Source organism: Pieris napi, chromosome 2 (assembly GCF_905475465.1).
Source record: "Pieris napi chromosome 2, ilPieNapi1.2, whole genome shotgun sequence".
In the NCBI taxonomy this organism is placed as follows: Eukaryota; Metazoa; Arthropoda; class Insecta; order Lepidoptera; family Pieridae; genus Pieris; species Pieris napi.
Window position 1 is genome coordinate 6134861 of NC_062235.1, and position 20360 is coordinate 6155220.

The window sequence follows — 20360 nt, forward strand, 5'->3', positions numbered from 1 at the left end:
ATTAGCATAAATTACCTTGAGTACAGCGAACAGCTGCTGATCGGTGTCGATAGGACCGAGAGTCTCCGGTTCGATTCCCTCCCTTAAAAGTAACTCTTGAAGCGTGTCGACCTGCAATATTCATTTAATAGTGTAAGAATTTAAAATTTCTGGCGACACTTACAACAAAACGTACATGTGCGCGTAGATACGTAGATTACTTTCCTGCTAGCTATCTGCATAAGATAGTCTGTTTATGAAACTAAAGCTTATCAAATATATATATTATAATTTAATAAAATCAAGTAGTGATAAGCAATCAATCCACTGCTGAGATGGGAATCGAACCAGTTCCTGATATAACTATACTAACATTTAAAATACGGATTCAAAGAAATATATTTCATTAAATGATCCATTATTTTTACTTGAATAATGCTTGTAAAATAATTTTTAATACAAAAATTACCAATGAATCTAAAAAAACATACCTTAGTCCGACTATCCTCAAGCTTTTCAGTCTGTCGGCAAAGCGACTCGAGTAATACTTGTTTCTCGTCGGCCAGTCTCTCATTGTCGGCATGCGCGTCAGCCAGTTGGGATTGTAAGTCGGTCAGTTCCGCTAATGTCGCTTGGAGCTCTTCGCTTGTACTGTTAAAAGTAATGAGCATTAATAGATGCCAAATTTTGCCAACGTTTCTAGTATTTACAGTTTTCTTTTTTTTATAGAACAGGGGATAAAGGGACAGGATTCATGATATTTAGTACAGCCGCCCATGGATACTCTCAATGCCAGAGGACTCGCGAGTCCGTGGCCGGTCTTTTAAAATTTGGTTCGCTCTTTTTTTGAAGAAACCTAAGTCGAATTGCTTCAGAAATACTCCAGTGGCATTGCTTATTTTTTCGCTTTTCAATGAGAAATAATCTTTTGATTTTAGTATGCCCAAAAAATGTCAAAAAGCACACTGGTATAACCAATTTAAATAATACCAATAACATATGAACAGTCAACTGAATCCACAATATAAGTTCGATCACAGTACGTTCGCGCTCTGCTTCCTGTCTGGTAAAATATTATTAACTGAAAAATTCGTGCATTCATACTACACGTAATTCGTTCGAAGCATATACGAAAAATATCTCACCGGACCGAGAATGTGAACGGCATTATAATGATAGTTTCGATTCTACATACTATCAACAGCCTTTATGTTTATGACAAGGGTCACATTACTACGCTTTTTGTTTCTAACACGTTGTTCCTAACATTTTTTTTTTGTTAATCCCGACCTATTAATATAAGTTTTGACATCTTGTAGTCTAGTCGACAAGTTGAAAATGGTACAAAATAGAGATACTGCTCTTAAAATTATGTGCGATAGCTCATTGGATCCGGAATGACGTCTAGAAAAATGTGCCAAAAGCGTATATTAGCACATAAAAAATTGCAAAAGTTATAAACAATTAAAGATGAAAAAAAAATGGCATTTCCTTTTTTGCCAATATTTAATAAACGATTAATATTTAAGAAATTTCAAAAAAAGATTCTGAAAGAGGAGGAAATTTCCAATAAAAAACTCTCAGCTCCCGGAACTCTATTTTTCAAATTTAAAAAAAAATATTCAATACCTTAAATAAATTAATTAATGTGCCGTAGTCGCTTTTGACGCCACGCGCGAATCCTAAAAATGTCACGCGAAGACCTATTTTCAGCGTTAAATTAAAATTATAAATAATGGAGATAGAGTTCCGAGAGCTACGAGATTTTTATTGGAAATTTCCTCCTCTTTCAGAATCTTTTTTTGAAATTTCTTAAATATTAATAGTTTATTAAATATAACTAACTATAACTTTTGCAATTTTTTATGTGCTAATACACGCTTTCGGCACATTTTTCTAGACGTCATTCCGGATCCAATGAGCTATCGCACATAATTTTAAGAGCAGTATCTCTATTTTGTACCATTTTCAACTTGTCGACTACACTATTGGATGTAGATGTGAAATAGCCCATGAAGTTTAGCTTGGATTCGATAACAAGATGACTAGTGATTTATACAAAATGGCGTGAAATGATAAGACACCACCACGACATTTACACTGGGAGACGACTCACCAATAATCATAATCCAATAGACTACGTATGAAGGAAAATAATTTAATTATTTTTTTAATAAATCACATGCTTTAAAACGTGGATACAGTATCGATTTTGTTACTATGGTTAAAACCTTTAAAATTACGCAAATATTATGCGCACCAATCTGGATGAATTTCGGTACAGGTTTACTAAACTTTGCCTTGAAACTCATAACAAACTGATATGACTTCAGGCATGAGTACAAGTGTGTATATTCTATGGTCTTTATTACAGTAGGGTAGATACAAATTTCTAGAATTTTTGTGGGTAGATATCATTTGCAGAATGTTGGCTAACCTGTAGTGATGCTCCTCCATCTGCAGTATCCTGTCCTGCAAACATGCGACGGATACCTCGCTAAGAGATGATGACGAGTGCTTATCCCATTCTGGAGTGCTTGCATCGCCTGTATCGCTTTCACCCTGAAAATACCAATTATTATTTTTTAAATAATTACTAATAGACTAGTAGACTCGGTTGCTGTGGCTAAGGTTTTTGTTATATTACATAGTAGCAAACTATTCAAGGGAAACGGTAGGAGAACACCAGTCATGGGGACCACCATGCTTTTTTGGTGGTTATGCCCTTAAATTGTAGCTTATGTGAAACGTTGGTACTTTCAACACAGCGCCATATGTTAGAATTGTGACTGTCAAATAATCAACAGATAATTTGCAATAAAATAATATTGCGGCTATAAATTAAGATGTAAGCTTAATGATGTAGCTTATCTTTTAAGTTGGATCACTGCACACGGTGTGCAAATGTAATTTAAAATCGACAACCAACGTGACACGTGATTTATATATAATAAGATTTATAGTGTTCCCTTAAAGTTTCCACAACATTGTCTGCAAGGACCGGTGTAACGTCCAAGCGCAGACCGTATGGGCAGCGTCAAAACTCTCGCCGACAACTCAACGCTACGTGCATGAACTCAACGATATTGTTATGTGACGGAAAGGATAGATATATTCTTATACAAAGTACTTTCTTGTTTAACAGGGTCTAGGACCCTGTTACTACGCGGTCACGACAATTTAAAAATTTAAAAATTGCTATAATATTCAATACATAAATATAACGTTGCACAAGTCAAGAATTATTTAATTTCGTTTTAGTTCTTATCACGTTTTGTTTACATTATTAGTTACTTTTCAATTTTTCTTCCTTGTACACTTGTATGCTATGCATTTATAATAAATCATCATTCATCACGCACAGCGGAATTACGCTACTTTATAACTGTGAAATACTCCTGCATGTCATGCAGTGTGTCTTATACAGAAACAAAAAAATCTAATAAATCGTTCAATACATAAACTCATTTAGGGGACAAAAACCTATTGAACATAGCAAGTTTATGACATTAGTGTTATATATAAAAAAAAACAGTTTGACTAACTATATACAAATCTTACATTATGAGCGAGTGCAATAGAAGCAGGAGCAGAAGAATGCATTCGTCGTGGCGCAGGCGCAAGCAGTAACTGACGTTTTTCGCTGTCAGAGAGCGGCGAATGCGCGACGCCGCGAAGACGCGCGCGTAACGCGCCATTCTCGTCCGCTAACCGCTCCAACGCGGATTCGCGTTCTGCTTCTTGGTTCTGTAATTTATTAATAAATTATAAACAATTTCTTAATAGGAAAAAAATAATTAATTAGATCATTGATCACTAAGAAATTTGATTAAATTGATTTTAGAATTTCGTTTTGATTCTATTGCTCTAATGGCCGTATTTAAAAGTTTAAAGACATAAAAGATTCGCGAAAATTTGTCAATGTCAACAAACATTGCAGCTATCTTAAGTGGTGTATATTTTGTATACCTATATCATATGTTAATATTATATATAATGTAACAGTTTCAATTCTAAATGATGTATCTTATTATAAGCTGTATTTAAGCGTACCCTGATCCTTTCCAACTCTGCCCTGAGTCTCTCCGCTTCCCCATCCTTCTCCAGTAACTCATCCACCCGGGCCTGGAGCGCCATTCTCTCCATGCTACTTTCTTCCAATTCCCTTCTCAGCGACTCTATTTCACGTATTCCTGATGTCAACGAGGCCTGAAACAGAAGAAGTCTTAATGACAGTCGATAATTTAAACTTATAAATAGATAATTTTCTGTATTTTCTCACCCAATCAACCGATTTTTGATTGCCTTGGGAAACAATTGGCTACATCCTCGCTCCAAAGAGGTTGAAAGTTGGACTATAAATAACCTAATTACTTTGTTTCACTTGTCTAATAATATGAGCACACACTGCTAAAAAAGGACTAATACTACTAATATAGTTACTTCATTGATAAAGAAGAGAGTTAAGTCTTAAGCAAACAAATTAATAAACTAATTTGCAATTGGTGCATTTTATTAAGTGTCTAATCAAAACAAACAAAACGCATACTATTTGTATAGGTCGCTTTAACAGAGTACTGATCAACCAAAACATATCTACAGCTTAAAAGGCTCTAGAGAAGTGAAGAGTAACCGTTGAAATACAGTTTTTTTTTCTTTAGCAATAAGGAGCAAAGTGTACCTCGGAAGCGACCCTCGGCCTCAATTCGACGTCCTGGAAGCCCGGCATGTGTTCATTCAAGTTGACCGGCAAGCTGATACACTCCTGAGATCCTCTCTCATCTACGGAACCGAGTCCAAACTCTTCAGCGCTCCCATAATCACCTCGTTGTCCATCGTCATACTCAAAACCTTCCCTTTCCTCTAGCAGGGCATTATTGTTTCCCAAATCTTTCTTCTTGTGCGCTTTATTTAGCTTCTCTTTCGACCCAAAGAGTTTAAGGGTCTTTTCTCTGGCTGGGGCAACCTTATGATGTTTTGAGTCGAGACTGGACACAGAGGGAGCGCCCTTGAGGGTCTCCTGTTTCCCCTGACTGGGTCCTCTACGGAACAATGATTTGAACTTCATCATTTTGATTTATTGCATCGTTTTCGAATTCGTTCGCGTATCGTAACGGTCAGACTTTGTTCGTGATCTGAGTAATAAGTATTGTTGGATGCGGTCACTAAACATAAGTCAACAATTTAGGACAAATGTATGACGTAGAACGATTGTTGTTAATCGTAAAAGTACAGAGCCACAGATGGATTTTAGGTATTGAATTAATCATATAGAAGACACCGTTTTTGTAGGACATACTGGTTAACTGTACCTTACTACCTTAGTGGTATAAATTTGGTACATAAGTGCGAGTGTCTTTTAGCATAATCTTTCCCAGTGTGTTTATAAGGAAAAAAACTACGTATTTTATCTTACATTTGCGACCGATTAATTAAGGTATTATTACATTTAAAATTACTACTGAAATTTTATTAATAAACAAACCTATTTTCGTAACACATCGTCTTATAACTTGGCGACATTTTACAGTTTCAAACGTATTAATTAAATATGAACGATGCGTAAAAGGGGAAATTGCTGTTTCACTATTTATAGATAAGTGAAAACCTCAATGTACCGTAGATTGTTTGCACTATTATCTTCACATAAAATCTCTAATCCCAAATGGATTAATGGATTATTACCGTGTTATTTTTAACAGTTAATTCCAAAAGGTCAAATAAGAGGAAGACGTACATGTTTATTGCAAAAAATTGTTCGTTTCGCTAATCAAGAAATAGTTGAAAGTGAAAAATTATGGGTTGAATTGACGGTCATAACTCGTATCAAAAATGTATTAAACGAAAAGGACATTATTATTATTAAATAAGGAAAAGAATTTTATTATTATCAGAATTAAATAATAAAGTCCTTGAAAAAATATGGTGCAGCGGGCGGCTTGATCGCTCTTATGTTTTATAACTATTGTAGTTAAAATATATTGAATCATTATTTAATCTCTATCAGAATTTAATCTCAACTTATCAACTTTGATACGGTTTTATTTTTTAAATATAAAGTATACGTTTTTGATATTGTATATTGGCGTATATATACATGATTACAAGGAAACTGCATTTATTCATAGACATAAACAGTTGCGTATATTTACATAACAAATGATTAAATATGTCAGTCAGTTTGATCAGAAATACGATATGAGATTACAATGTTATCAGCTTCTCGCGGCATCATCATGCCAGAGGGAGGTATAACAATAACAAAAGAATTTATAGATACCTATTTAGTATCTTTATATTATTAAAAACCTTTCTATGAATTATATAAATAAAATTATACGCTCTTAGACATCGTCACGGTAAAAATTGCGTATCAGACTCGGCTAATTACATTTAAGGCTGAAAATTTACTACAGTATAACCAATCAAATCAAACAACTCAACCATATTAAATTGTAACTAACTTGAAACATTAATTATAGCTACATAGATGTACTATGTACATAATATTTATAAAATATTAATTATTGACATTTAACGTATATATATAGGTATCGAAAAAAAATAAAATCATTTCTATATTTATATCCTAATTTATGTACCCATATTGTAAAGTATTTTTTATAGTCTCTTATTTAAACGTTAAAACAAAGTCGTACGAGCAAGACTTGAAAATAATCAGCTGTAGTCGATATAGTATTAAAACGTGCAAGAATTTGTCTAAATGCTATCTAAGATGGGGTTTAGTTAAATATGTAAGAATTTTTTTTTAAATTTTAATTGCTTCAAATTATAAACGTCTCTTGTGAAAATAAAAAAACGCGCCAATCATCGTTCCAAATTTGAATTTCAATTACGACACCGTTCGTCAATTACGCCTCAATCCTCTATCCTGTGCGGACACTCCCCCACGCAAATAAAGGGGAATCACCACACCCTGCGCCCATGAATATTTAAATTTTGATGGGCTCAAATTCTTGGAATTGATATACACTAAAAACGCATGGATTTTCACGTGTTTAAGGATTAATTATTTAAGTTCCCTTGACTTATTTTGAACGATCATTTCTTTTTTGACATGAAATATGATAGATTTATTTTTAGCAATGACTAAACCGATCCTTCTCGTTAGGGGTAACTAAATATTTTTGTAAGTTAGTAAACAAGTTTGTTTAGGGCTTACTAATATAATTCAAGTATAAAAATTGTTTATCTATTATATAATATAAAAATGAATCGCAAAATGTGTTGGTAAGCGCATAACTCAACAACGCCTGGACCAATTTGGCCAATTCTTTTTTTATAATATTCCTTGAAGTACGAGGATGGTTCTTACGGAGAGAAAAATTAAAAAAAAAATGAGTGAAAAAGTCTAAAAACAACACTTTTCTATCTTCCCATACAAAATATTCGTAATAATACTTAAAAGTCAATTTGAACTTTAATATCAAGCGTAGTAGAGGGATTCCGGGAAGAGAATTTTAATTTTTTGACATAATGTATTTGTTGTCTTATCAACTTTCTTTTTTTTATCTTACTAGCTAGACCGGTGTCCCGAATAGCAGAATAAGTATTTAAAAAAAATAAAGAATCGACTGTTCGGCGGTACGATGTTCGCCAGGCCAGCTAGTAAGAGTATATTTTTCTGTCCTACAGTAACAGCAATAATTAATCTGAAAATATCTTGTAACATATGGCAATAAATATTCATAAAACCGCTGATTTATGAATATTTAATGCTTATTGATAAGCAAAAACTTACTGTTAAATCTAATTTTGGAAATGAAATACTTTTATTATTTTTACAATTAAAATTTTACTAACACTAATTATCTTTACCATAATTGTCATGTATTTTAGAAAACATTGCATATGATGTGGTGAACTGTAATAAATAAATAAATAAAACAATATAGAAACTAATTTTGCCGCGATATTAATTGTATCAGGTAAATCTAAATAAATAAATGTAATCAAACAATATCAAATTAACCTAATACGTTAACCCTACACGGGTGAATGACCAGTCACGGCCGCAGTAATACTGTGGTGGTACGATTTTTTATATCCCTTCATACATAAATCTGTAGCTCAGTAGGCCACTTACTTTTTATGTCAGCTGGCTAATAAAGCTATCACCATAAACGACTTTATTAAATGTTTGGTAGTGAAACAATATATACCTCGTGGGGATTTTTAAAGGTTATCACACATCAGACTCATTTATAAAGACCATGAAACCTATAGAGCATAGATAAATGCACAGCAAACTGTTCAACACATAGGGCTGACACTTGTGTTAAAGAGATAATTTAAAAAATACTGTTTATTTAGGATGTCTGTAACACCCTTTAGACGTTTTGATTTAAACAATGCTTTAATATCAAGGTATTCCATACATTTTTAATTGGCAAAGTTATGAATAACATTTCTCACGATAATCATCACAAATACAATGAGAGGAAATGCATCTGCGTAGATTTCTTGTACACACATTGACGCAAATATATTCTTTATTGTGGTAGTGTGAACAAAAAATTAAAAAAAAATATCTTAGCGAAAGTAACATAATATTTTTATTTAGGCTCTTGCTATGTTATAAGATAAAAATACTATATAATACTCTACAGATAGTTGCAGACAATTAATACTAGTGAAACGACAAAAATTTTAACGCCGCGAGTACGAATTAAGTATGAAATGCATACGAGTTAATATTTATAATCGCATATAACGATATAACAATTCACTTCCAGCCAGTAACACAGCTCCAATTAAAAATAAATTAAGAACGTCGAAGAGTTTATCGACGTCACCAACAAATAGGCTATATTCGATAACGAATAAACGGTATGTATTTGTACAACTGTGCGCAGAAATGCCATTGTAACAAGGTTCGACCAAATTCAAAAGTCATGTAACATGTTCTGATGAAAATCATATTTCAATAACATTATCGTTTTACGGCATATTTCTTAGTCACCAAAAGTATGACACATTGTTTTTAACCACCGTTTTACCGTGTATCTAGTTTATAGTACATCAATGGGAGTACAATTGTTGCATTACATTATAATCGCAATTGCATATGGAGGTGATTAGACTACAAATAAATTTATATACAATAGCTGAATTCAACGTTAGTATCAAGATGCCATATCGGCGTACCAAAGACTATAGCAATGTATGCTTGTCAATTGCGTGTTTACTGTTTTTATACGTGATTTTTCCACGACTATGTTGTCGTGGTAAGAATTTATTGACATATCCTTCGATCTAGACATTGTACTTTTTAGGTGATTTGTACATCATACTAACTTATATATGTTATGCGGAAACTGACAGTCTTTCAGCATACAAATGAACGTCTCCTTTATATTCACAGCTTGCAATCAAGCCTAATAAATATCACGTCCCATCCGGCAATAAAATCTTAAGAAATGTTGCAATTTGTAAGATAGAGACACGTGGTTAAATAATACAGATAAGCGTTGTTTCTAATAGATCAATTTCTCCAATTATAATAACAAATAAAATAATATTTGTCATTTAATATAATAAATGTATAACTGCAAAGAACATCATCTAGTGGTAACCGACGGTTTTCATATAAGGACGTTTTTCCCTCGACAAAAGGAGTCCACTACGAACTACAACGAAAAGAGTCTATCCTAAATTAGTAGTAATGTCTTGTTGCATGTGAAGTCAGTACATATATATAGTCTACCTCCATTTCCTTAGCTAAGCCTTCGTACTGTATGTTTTATTCGATCAATAACAATTTGATTCCAGCCTGTTTCACAATGCTGTCTGGAGACTTACGAGTTTCTATCGTGCCATTGCATTGTAATCCGTTTAATCCAATTAAACGAATGGTATTTTAAATTTTTCCTAATAGATTTTAGGTGATTAAAAATCAGGCTACCAACTATTCAACTAAACACACGAATTTAATTGAAGTTAGTAGTTTCTCAGATTATCGCGTTCAACAACTCATAAAAATTATAAAATTTAAATTGATGTTTAAATTTATATAAGTTTCTTAAACATTTAATTAAATAGTACTTTGATTGTAAGGTGCGCAGTTTTAACTGTTATATAATCTTATACAAGTTCAGTTAGACGAACAAAAGACTAAAGACTCCTTTATACATAAGCAAATCAAATAATACAATAACAGTAAAGTGTTATACCAGGACGTTTTCCTGCGAGACTTATATTAATCATAGGCGCGTCTCAACTCGTAAATAATAATTTAAGAGTCCCTCATGATAGTTGTCGAACGTCCATTAATCTGTGTCATGTCTCAAGGATGTCTCAAACTAAACATGGCTTAGTATTTTTTGTGCCATTTTCAAGCGGTACTGTCTAAAAGAACGTACTATTAAAATTTCATTTTCATATCTTCAACATACAATTCTCAGGTAACCAATAGGTCGGTACTAGGAAGGTACACTATAATCACCGTACACGTTTAAAGCGAGTATTAAGTATCAACATACCGTAGAGTAACTATCTACATATTTATATATCTACTACTGTTACTAATTTACTTTTTTTTAAATCACTAGAGCCAACCCTAATAGAAATGATAGTGCAGTGAACCTAAAAGAAATCGTTACTTTAAGACATTCAATAATGTCTCTGACCTAGACAACAGATTTAGCACAACTCTTAGAAAAAAATCCTCGGTTTATGAAACGCTTACTTTGATGTCCTTGAAATGCCTCAATACATCATTGATTATCTAATATTTGGTTGGTTATCTTTAAAGATATCCCTTTATGGATTTGGAATATAGCAATTAATAATTATAATATTCTTTTTAGTTTAACTCTTTAAGTTTACAAAGTAAATGATCAATATAAATACATATATAAAGAATATACAGTAATGGAATCACTTTCACAACAAAATATCAGCTGCTTCGGAATCAAACGCTTACAAGAAAGCGAACGAAGAACTGGGCATAATTTATTTGTAACACATCTGGGTTACACTTGTAAAGTGACTTCTTGTACCAACATCCAACAATACCGTATACAACAAACACAAAACTGATCACACAACACACACCATACTTAAAAAGTTCGTTTAAAAAATAAAAGTTCGTTTAAAAACACCGGCTCGACCGGACACGTCCGCGACCAACCGAAGTAAGCAAACTTGATAGTTGTTCGCTTGAACCCGTCGTGCATTTCTTTTTAGATAATGCAACTAAATTTAAAACCCTACTATAGTTTTGATAACGTCGACTTCGCGGTACCAATTTAACGTTGCTGCATTATAACTATTAGGAAAACATTCCGACCGTCAGGAAGAGATGGCTATACCGTAGTATATATAAGTCTGGGTGTGGAAAAGAGACAAAGAATTGAATAGGATTGTAAAAAACCGCGTCACGTGTGTGAACTATGAAGTATGAATCAAGTTAGTATTAAGTGACAATAATCCCATGCTAACTTAAATTGGACCTTATGTCTAAAGCGGAGCATTTATAATCTAATGTTAATTAAAACTGACGACTAATACGGCGGGAAATATAAAATATTACATTATAGTTTCATAATATTAAAAATCAAGATCAAGGTGACCCTGATTGATAAAGTATATATTATTATATACTATCTATAGATTTGTACCATAATCAGTAGCACAATACAATTGTTTATGAACTTACTATAAAATCAAAATGGATATCGAGAAGTCAACTTACCTCAAAGGTGATTTTCTCTCCTTTGTGACATTAGCGTTGATCCAAACGCTGTTATTGTTTACATATTTCGTCCTTGAAAGTTGAGTTTTTTCTTGATTCTTCGGCTTCAAAGATGGCGGCAAAATGCTGTCAGGTACTTTTGGCACCGGTTTTTGCGGTGTTTTTTTAATTATTTTCAAAACAACGTTTGTGGACTTTAAGTCATTTTTGTCGGGGGTTTTTAGGGTCGCTTCAGGGGTTACTGGTTTGTGTCGTAGAGGTCTTGCTGGGTCTAAAGTGTTGTCAGGTTTTAGTACTAATTGAGGTCTTTCACCGCTTCGCCTCTTTAGTTTTGTATCGATGGGAGCTTAGAATAAACAAAAATTAAGTTTAATGAAAAATCTTACATATTGATTCAAAAGACATCATATGTGAAGAAAACAGAATATACCTATGTATATATAAACTGGGTTAAAAGCACCTACTACTTTGTATCTAGTTTTATTTTTTACCTTTTAGTTCAAGACATTGGAGAGACCTAATGAACAAAACAAGTTAAACTTCAAACAAGTTATAATAAAAATGGATTCCTAAATAAAATTAATATTCACCTGTCCTAGGGCGATTTCTAGTAACAGGTTTGGTCTCCGCGCTGCCTATTTTGCTAGTTTCTTCAACCGTATACGAAGATGCAGCAGGCACTGCCTTGCTGCGTGAACTAAATGTCGCTTTGAAGAAATTAGCTGCTAAACCTCTTCGAGTCGCCTGCGGAATTTGCGGTTGCCTAGAAAAAAAAAATTAACTTAGGGGACACCCGGGTTTGAACCGGGGACCTCTCGATCTGCAGTCGAATGCTCTACCACTGAGCTATATCCCCAATGCGCTTCTATATTAAAATAGTATACATAACCTAGTGCAATGTACGAGTAGTATTGTTTTATCGTAGTTACTTCAAATTTAACTAGATGGCGCTGGTAACAAGATTAAGTTAGATTTTTTTGTACTTTTAAAACCATACAAAATCTAGTAATAACAATCGTATTTCAATAAAAGGTTATAAGAACTTACTGGAATTTTATATTATTTGGCACCACAGGCGCCCTTTGCTGCATAACCTCTTCGATCTGAAAATGTAGAACATTATTTGAGCACTAAACAATTTTCAAAGTTAGGTGTAAAATAAAATACATAACAACGAAAGGACTCTTAGAACGTACACTATCACAATTCATGTCACCGGTTTAAGAACAATCTACTTGGTTCGATGCATCGTTCAAAACTGCAATTATTAATCCATAATTTTTGTTATCTTATCTGAAACTTATCAATTACCTAATGGTATTTAATAAATATTTATTATTTTTTTTATTACTATATTAAATATGTTTGTTTTACCACAACAAACTTGTACTCTCGAGTTCGTCTTACTCCTGTCCACATATTGGTTCCTTTTAATGATTATATTACTTTTAAGTTAATCTCAATATTGTTTGTGTACTAATGTTTTCCAGAAAAATTAAAATCTTGGCGATAATTGGCAATTTTTTTTACAAATTCCCTTTTCGCCGCCAGACATAACATGTCAATCTATCGACTTAACTTGTCAAAAAATAAAGACTAATACAAGTTAATAGTAGTGTCTGTGGAAAATCGGAAGAATATATTCTATAAAATACTAGATGGCCTGGCGAACATCGTACCGCCTAACAGTCGATTCTTTATTTTTTTTTAAATAATTATTCTGCTATTCGGGACACCGGTCTAGCTAGTAAGATAAAAAAAAAGAAAGTTGATAATACAACAAATACATTGTCACACGTCAAAAAATAAAAATTTACCTTCCCGGAACCCCTCCACTAACACTTGAACTTTATGATATTGGATTAAAGTTCAAATTGCCTTTAAATATTATTACGAATATTTTGTATGGGAATATAGAAAAGTGTTGTTTTTAGACTTTTTCATTCAATTTTTTTTAATTTTTCTCTTCGTAAGAACCATCCCCGTACTTCAAGGAATATTATAAAAAAAGAATCAAACAAATCGGTCAAGCCGTTTTCATGTTATGTCGTGACAACGGAAAACGGGTTTCATTTTTATATATATAGGTAGATATGTAGTGTATAAATACCAGTGGGTAAAGAGTACCATAAACAAAAATTAATTTTCCTCCAGCTAAATTAGCCGCTAATCCTCAGATTCAGAGACGTAACTTATTGTTAAGTAACTCCCGATTATGAAAAACATATGGGATCTTGATATCTTCTCCATGATTGGTATGCTCAGTAAGGCAATATAATGTTGATGACTCCGGACTACCAATTACAACTTTATAAATCGCCGCTATTCTATTACCATTTATAATTTTTCCAGTATGGACCGAATTTAATTGCTTTATGCATATTACGGTTATAAGTAATACCTATTATGGTTGTGACCATAATAGACAAATTAAAATAACCGATTATTTAATACATTTGTTTGTATATTTGGAGTTTCATTTTGATTTACCTCGCCCCAGGCGCATAAATAACTTTTATATAAAAAAATTGAATCCTCTCATGGAAAATACTGTCAATAATTAGACTTAAGGTTGCGTGTTAACAAGCCATAAAAAGGAAAGTGCCCAAAGAAACTGCTCTTGAAATCATTGTACAGGGCCATAAGAAATGAGGAAAGCCGTGAAATTTGTATTTTTAAATCCTTTCACTTAATAAGTATCGAATATTCTCCATAAATGGGATTGTTTATAAAAAGAGTGCAATATTGAAGAGGTTTTTGTTAAGGTGCCAAGGTGCTCAAAGATTTAATAAAACGCATTTAATTATCAAGCATTTACGGCACTAGATTTTTATGTATGCTACTCGCCTATTAATCAGAAAATGTAGAATAGCACGCTTTGCATATGTTAAAATTACAATTTGAAGTATATAATGGTAATCAAACCGCGTCATCATACGAATCACACTAAACACCCCACCTACACGGCACACCCCCAATACCAATACGTTGAACCCTAAAGTGATATCATAACATTTCCATATAAATGTTCTTTGCAACAAAAAACTAGAAATAAATCAATCACACTAAATACGTCGACGCATGATAAATCCTATTTTCGAATTGTTTTGTAATATATGTAATTAAAGTTAAATTACCCGCTCTGTGTATATGCTAAAATGGGACAAATACCTAGTATATTTTGGTCAGTAATTGGACGCGCAGATTTTCAACCGATTCAAAACTTTCCTCCACAGCGCAAAACCTGGCCAAGCTTTTAAACGAGAATCAAATTCAAATTGCAGTTCAATTCAGCTTTTAGTAGCTGGCTTTCATAAACCTCTACGTTATGGTTATAGGAAATAGAACATAAAAAATATAACTTCTAACGCCATGTAACACAAATCCATATAAAAAATGAATAATTGCAAACGTGAATATTTTTGTTACGCTTTCTTGATTTTACTTTTTAGTTTAAAGCGAACTCTCCCCCGCGCAAAATACTACTATTTACTTTTACAATTCCTTCATTATTTTACGGCAATCTGGTCAACATATGGTATAACATGTACGTTCAACTAATTATACATACTAAGAAATCTAGAGATAGGCAACTAGAGTCGTTAACTGTCCGTAAAATTTGCGTCTGGTACTATCCCCTTATTCATAAAGGGGGCTAGAGGCACAACTATGTTGTTTTGTCCTTATCACTCTCCTGTCTTATTATAAATCAATAAATGCGACAAAACTGTGCTCAGCTATTTGTGACTTTATAAATATGGTTTGTAAAGTTAGGTACTTAACACTTAACCACTTACTAAATAAAAGAGAATGGAAGAGTTTTTTTAATTAGCTCATTTATGAATGAAAGTAGCAAGTTATCTTTAGTACTCGCATCCGGTTGAAGTAATAACGTTTTAGATAGGAAATGGGGCTAAGTTGTAATTTCAAAGTGAGTTTTCTTCAAAATAAAAAACTGAATTAAAACAAAAACAGTAGCGCTACAACCTCTTTAGGTCTTGGCCTCAGATTACTGAATCTGTTTCATGATCATTTTTAAATCTAATAGGCAAGTAGGTGATCAGCCTCCAGTGAATGACACACGCCGTCGACTTTTTGGGTCTAAGACATGTCGGTTTCCTCACGATGTTTTCCTCCACCGTTCGAGCAAATGTTAAATGCGCACATAGAAAGAAAGTCCATTGGTACACAGCCGGGGATCGAACCTACGACCTCAGGTATGAGAGTCGCACGCTGAAGCCACTAGGCCAACACTACTCATAAAAAAAACTGAATTAGTTTGTAATTTATTTGATAACTTGTTATTCTGTCTAGTATTAGGACAAAGGTCAAGTGTGTCAAGCGTGTCAAGACTTCATTTATATCTGAACTATATCGATTTGTACTAAGACGTAACAAACTGAGATAATAAACTCTCCTCTAAAACATCTCGTTCATTATATCGCCTTTTTTACCCAGCCTTGCGATTCTGTAACTCACTTTTCGAACTCACACAGCGGTTTTCGCATCGGCGTTCGCTCTCAATTCAGTCGTGAAGCAGTCATTTTATGATTTGGCATTCTGATAAACAATAAACTATAAGCTCCCACCTTTTCAGAATGCCAAATCATAAAATGACTGCTTCACGACTGAATTGAGAGCGAACGCCGATGCGAAAACCGCTGTGTGAGTTCGAAAAGTGAGTTACAGAATTGCAGGGCTGGTTTAAAATATATATATACTCTCGGAATTTTGTATACACTTTTGCCGGGTTGACATCCCAACAGCCGTTACTAGATCAAAGTTTGGAATTAAATGTTTTTCTTTTAGACTTTTGTTGAACTAAAACAAAGGTAATGGGGAAATATTTGGACCTAATTGTTAAAAATGCTTTTTGATTAAACATATTTTTTACTTAACAATACACGATTATCGAGCCTCTTATTATGATGAGTCTCTCAATAGTTTCTTTTTTTTTGACTTCGTTTATCGCGAACATAGACTTTTGGAGTTCAAAGATGGTTGTTACAAAATACGAACAGAAATGCAATGTACACAAAACTTCTGTACTTTACATAGAAATACTTCTCTTTGATCTAGAGCGGATCTAATATTTGTCAATAACTTAACTAAAACATGCAACAGTCAAATGCATAATTTATATTAATATCAGATCATAAATATATTTGAGTATGACATAGGTATCGGCCGCGATCTTGCATCCCACGCAGGCTTTTAGCATTCATTTATTACTGCAAGTTTTCATTAATAATTCTAACTAGTATCTCGGCGGTTTAGAATAATCCATCCGGGATAACCAGCTTCGTCATTTTAATGTTTGATTTTTAATGTTATATATTCACTATACATGTACATATCAATAATTATTAAAGAATGATTTAAGTCGTAAAAGTTGATTGAGAGAGAAAGTAGAGTTATAGTATTGTTACGGACAACGAACAATACAGTTAAGAAAGCCGACGAACGAAGCTGCCAGCCAGATGTTCTTCTAGGAAACGGTCGGCGGGACGCAGGTAGCGGAAAGGCCGGTCGGTCCCTTTGACCAGCGTGGTAGTTTTAGGTTTAGTTTAAGGCTAATTGTTTGTATAACGAGATAGATTTACGCAGCCGTGCCGGACGGACGTTAGTCGTAAGCTTGCTTCGCTGTATTATAATTGTATCACCATCTCTAACGTTCGGCCAATAAACAAAACATTCATAACTCCACTCCACGAGTTTCATTTCAAGAATAGCGGCGGTGGTCAGATCGACACCGTACGCTTATAGTTTGGTCCTTCGAGAAGCCGGATAACCAGAAGAATATTACTCTACGCATTGACGCCGAGAAGAAGGAAAATTTTACCTGCGATCCCAGGAAGATTTTCATCGGCAGTACTACCTGCGATCCCAGGAGTACGTGCAGAGGGTTGACTTCATTGCCTGTACAAAGTGACTCGCCGCATCGACGTATTGCTGCTGTGGGTCGCCGACGGAAAGCATTATCCACCAGTTCATTGAAGCGAAGAATACAATCGACTTCAAAATGAACACAAGAAGCCGACAAGCTAGGAGGGCAGATGAAATCGATGAAGATGTACGGACAGAACGCGTGCCGTTAGAATCGCCATCGAAAGTCCTAGAACGTGGACTAGCCGATATTACACACGACAGGGAGTCAGTTGAATTAATACGGAGGAATGAAGCCGTTGATTCAACGTTGTTGGGTTCAGCATCACAGACCTCTAGAAATACAATGAGGTCGAAAGCATCCCGTGTAAGGCAAGCTGAATACGAAGTCCAAAAACGCTTGGTCGCATTAGAAAAAGAACATTTAAGAAAAAAGTTCGAATTAAAATATCAGGAGATGGAACAAGAGATGGAGCTTGAAATGAAATTGTTAAAGAAGCGAATCGCCGTTGACTTAGCCAGAGCAGACGGTGAAAAGAAGATCGTCAAATGCTTGCCAGAACAGCGGAAAGGAAGCAATTCCACTGTTATGGTAGATAAACGGCTAAGAAAGCATGGCGGCGAGAATAATCTATCTCAGGGTGATAGGGAAGAAGACACAGTGCTCGCAGAACGCGTGAAGCCATGCACACAGAATGTGTCTTGTGAAATAGAACGGCCCATATCACCTATCGAAGAGGCCTCCATGCCGAGAACGCGATCCCAAGATCAAGGGATGGAACGGCTCATCGGAGCCTTTGAAAAAATAGCTACAAACAGACCCCCTGTACGACATGCTCAAGATCTGCCGCAGTTTAACGGGAATGTCTCCGACTGGCTTTACTTTAAAGTTGCTTATGAAGACTCTACAAAGCTCAACAAATACTCTAAAGCGGAAAACATGGCAAGATTACGCACATGTCTGACGGGAGCCGCTAAAGAAACAGTCGCCTTATTATTGAGTACAGCTTGCGATCCCGAGCTTATTATCAACGCACTAGATCAGTGCTATGGGCAACCGCAGATTATAATTGATAAAGCGCTGGAAGAAATAAAGCGATGTGGTATTGATGGGTGTGAAAAAGCGCACCATAGGTTGTTGCATTGGGTAGTACACAAGCCACAACAACAACCATTGTTGGTGAAACCATCAACATCCAACTCAGAGGCTGAAGTTGTTATGTCGACCTCTGTGACGGCAAAGGATGAATGTCAAGCCGTCTTACTTGGTAAGGTTGTAAAAACTCATGCCCTATTAGACGAAGGGTCGACTATTACAATCATCGAGGAAAAATTTGCCCTCGAATTAGGTGTGAGCGGGCCAAGCAAGCCGCAGAAAATTCAAGGAGTTAGTTCTTTCAGATGCTACGACGGAGGTGCTAATTACACTTTGAAAGCGCGAACGATGCGTGATTTCGATATTGGTAGCCAAAGAATAAGCGCGGATAATATGCGCTACAAACATTTCGTTATGTTACCACTTCAACAAATTATTGGCGAAGCTAAACCACAATTGTTAATTGGAGCAGACAATTGGCATCTCATCGTTTCCAGAAAAGTATACAGTGAGAAGAAAAATGAACCGGCTGCATCTTTAACCCGATTAGGCTGGATTTTACATGGTACAGCACCTATACGAAGTTTAATGGAAGACAACGAACGTGTTTTGCACTGCATAAAAAAGGCGGCAGAAAGCGACGTTTACAAAGAAACAATAGATGAGCGTCTAGAGGCGATATTAAAACAAAGTTTTGTAATAGATGCCTTGGGTATAAATATTAAAAAAAGGTTAACAAGTGCCGACGCACGTGCAGTTCAATTGTTCAATACAACAATAGAGAAACGGGAAAGGCGTTACTACCTGGGGTTGCCGTGGAAGACTGATAACACGAAATTCCCAGAAAGCTATAACATTGCCTTAAATCGGCTTAAAAGCATTGAACGAAAAATGGATCAGTCGTATGAGTTTAAAAAGTCGGTGTCTCAGTTGGAAAATATACAAACACTGCCTTCAGTGGTACCTAGATGGCATATTTACACGAGGGGAGGAGAGATACAATTGCATGTGTTCTGTGACGCATCTGAACAAGCACATGCGAGCGTGGCATATTGGCGAATTAAAACCGATGTAATTGACGTCAGTCTCATCACAGCAAAAGCACGGGTGGCACCTATTAAGTCACAGAGTACACCGCGGCTAGAGCTACAGGCAGCCCTTATCGGAGCGAGATTAGCTGTGGCCATTAGAGAAGGTCACAGCATTGAACCAAACAAGATCGTGCTATGGACGAATTCAACGACGGTATTACAGTGGATCAGAAATGATAAAACGAGACATCCACCATTCGTAGCACATAGATTAACTGAAATAACCGTAACGACGGATGCTAGGCAATGGCGTTGGGTTCCAACCAAGGAAAATGTAGCGGATGATGCTACAAGAATAACGTTGGAGCATAAAACCAACAATGACCGGTGGTTTGTGGGCCTAGCATTCCTTTACGGGCCTGAAGAAACATGGCCAAAAGAAAGCTGTGAGTCACAAGTGCTGACTTTGACTGTCATCGAAAGGAGAGCCAACAGAAACGATTTACCAGATATAGAGAGATTCTCGCAGTATGAACGGCTGACTAGAGCCACAGCTTACGTACAACTATTTTTACGCAAGCTTAAAGATCATAGTGGCCGATTAAGCGTAAGCAATCGGTTACTGCGTATACGTGTGCGATTAAGAATATCG

General features: G+C 34.9%; 1 protein-coding gene and 1 non-coding gene across 11 annotated transcripts in view; both read right to left on the reverse strand.

Annotated features, from left to right (window-relative positions):
• Positions 1 to 20360, reverse strand: part of LOC125057548 (cytospin-A) — a 42443-nt gene that overhangs the window by 13294 nt on the left and 8789 nt on the right. For 2 of the 10 annotated variants that reach the window (XM_047661325.1, XM_047661332.1), the window contains 9 exons: positions 12743 to 12798; positions 12286 to 12458; positions 11696 to 12041; positions 4661 to 5021; positions 4033 to 4188; positions 3541 to 3726; positions 2417 to 2541; positions 471 to 630; positions 16 to 111 (listed from right to left, as the gene is read on the reverse strand). In XM_047661325.1, the coding sequence (XP_047517281.1) occupies positions 16 to 111; positions 471 to 630; positions 2417 to 2541; positions 3541 to 3726; positions 4033 to 4188; positions 4661 to 5021; positions 11696 to 12041; positions 12286 to 12458; positions 12743 to 12786 (1647 nt within the window). In that variant the 5' untranslated portion in view covers positions 12787 to 12798. Of the gene's footprint in view, positions 1 to 15; positions 112 to 470; positions 631 to 2416; positions 2542 to 3540; positions 3727 to 4032; positions 4189 to 4660; positions 5145 to 11004; positions 11188 to 11695; positions 12042 to 12285; positions 12459 to 12742; positions 12799 to 12891; positions 12922 to 20360 lie in introns of those variants that run through there. The other 8 variants (XM_047661318.1, XM_047661341.1, XM_047661350.1 and 5 more) reach the window with 8 other exon arrangements.
• Positions 12480 to 12551, reverse strand: Trnac-gca. Its single transcript has one exon. It is a non-coding gene; the product is annotated as a tRNA-Cys (tRNA).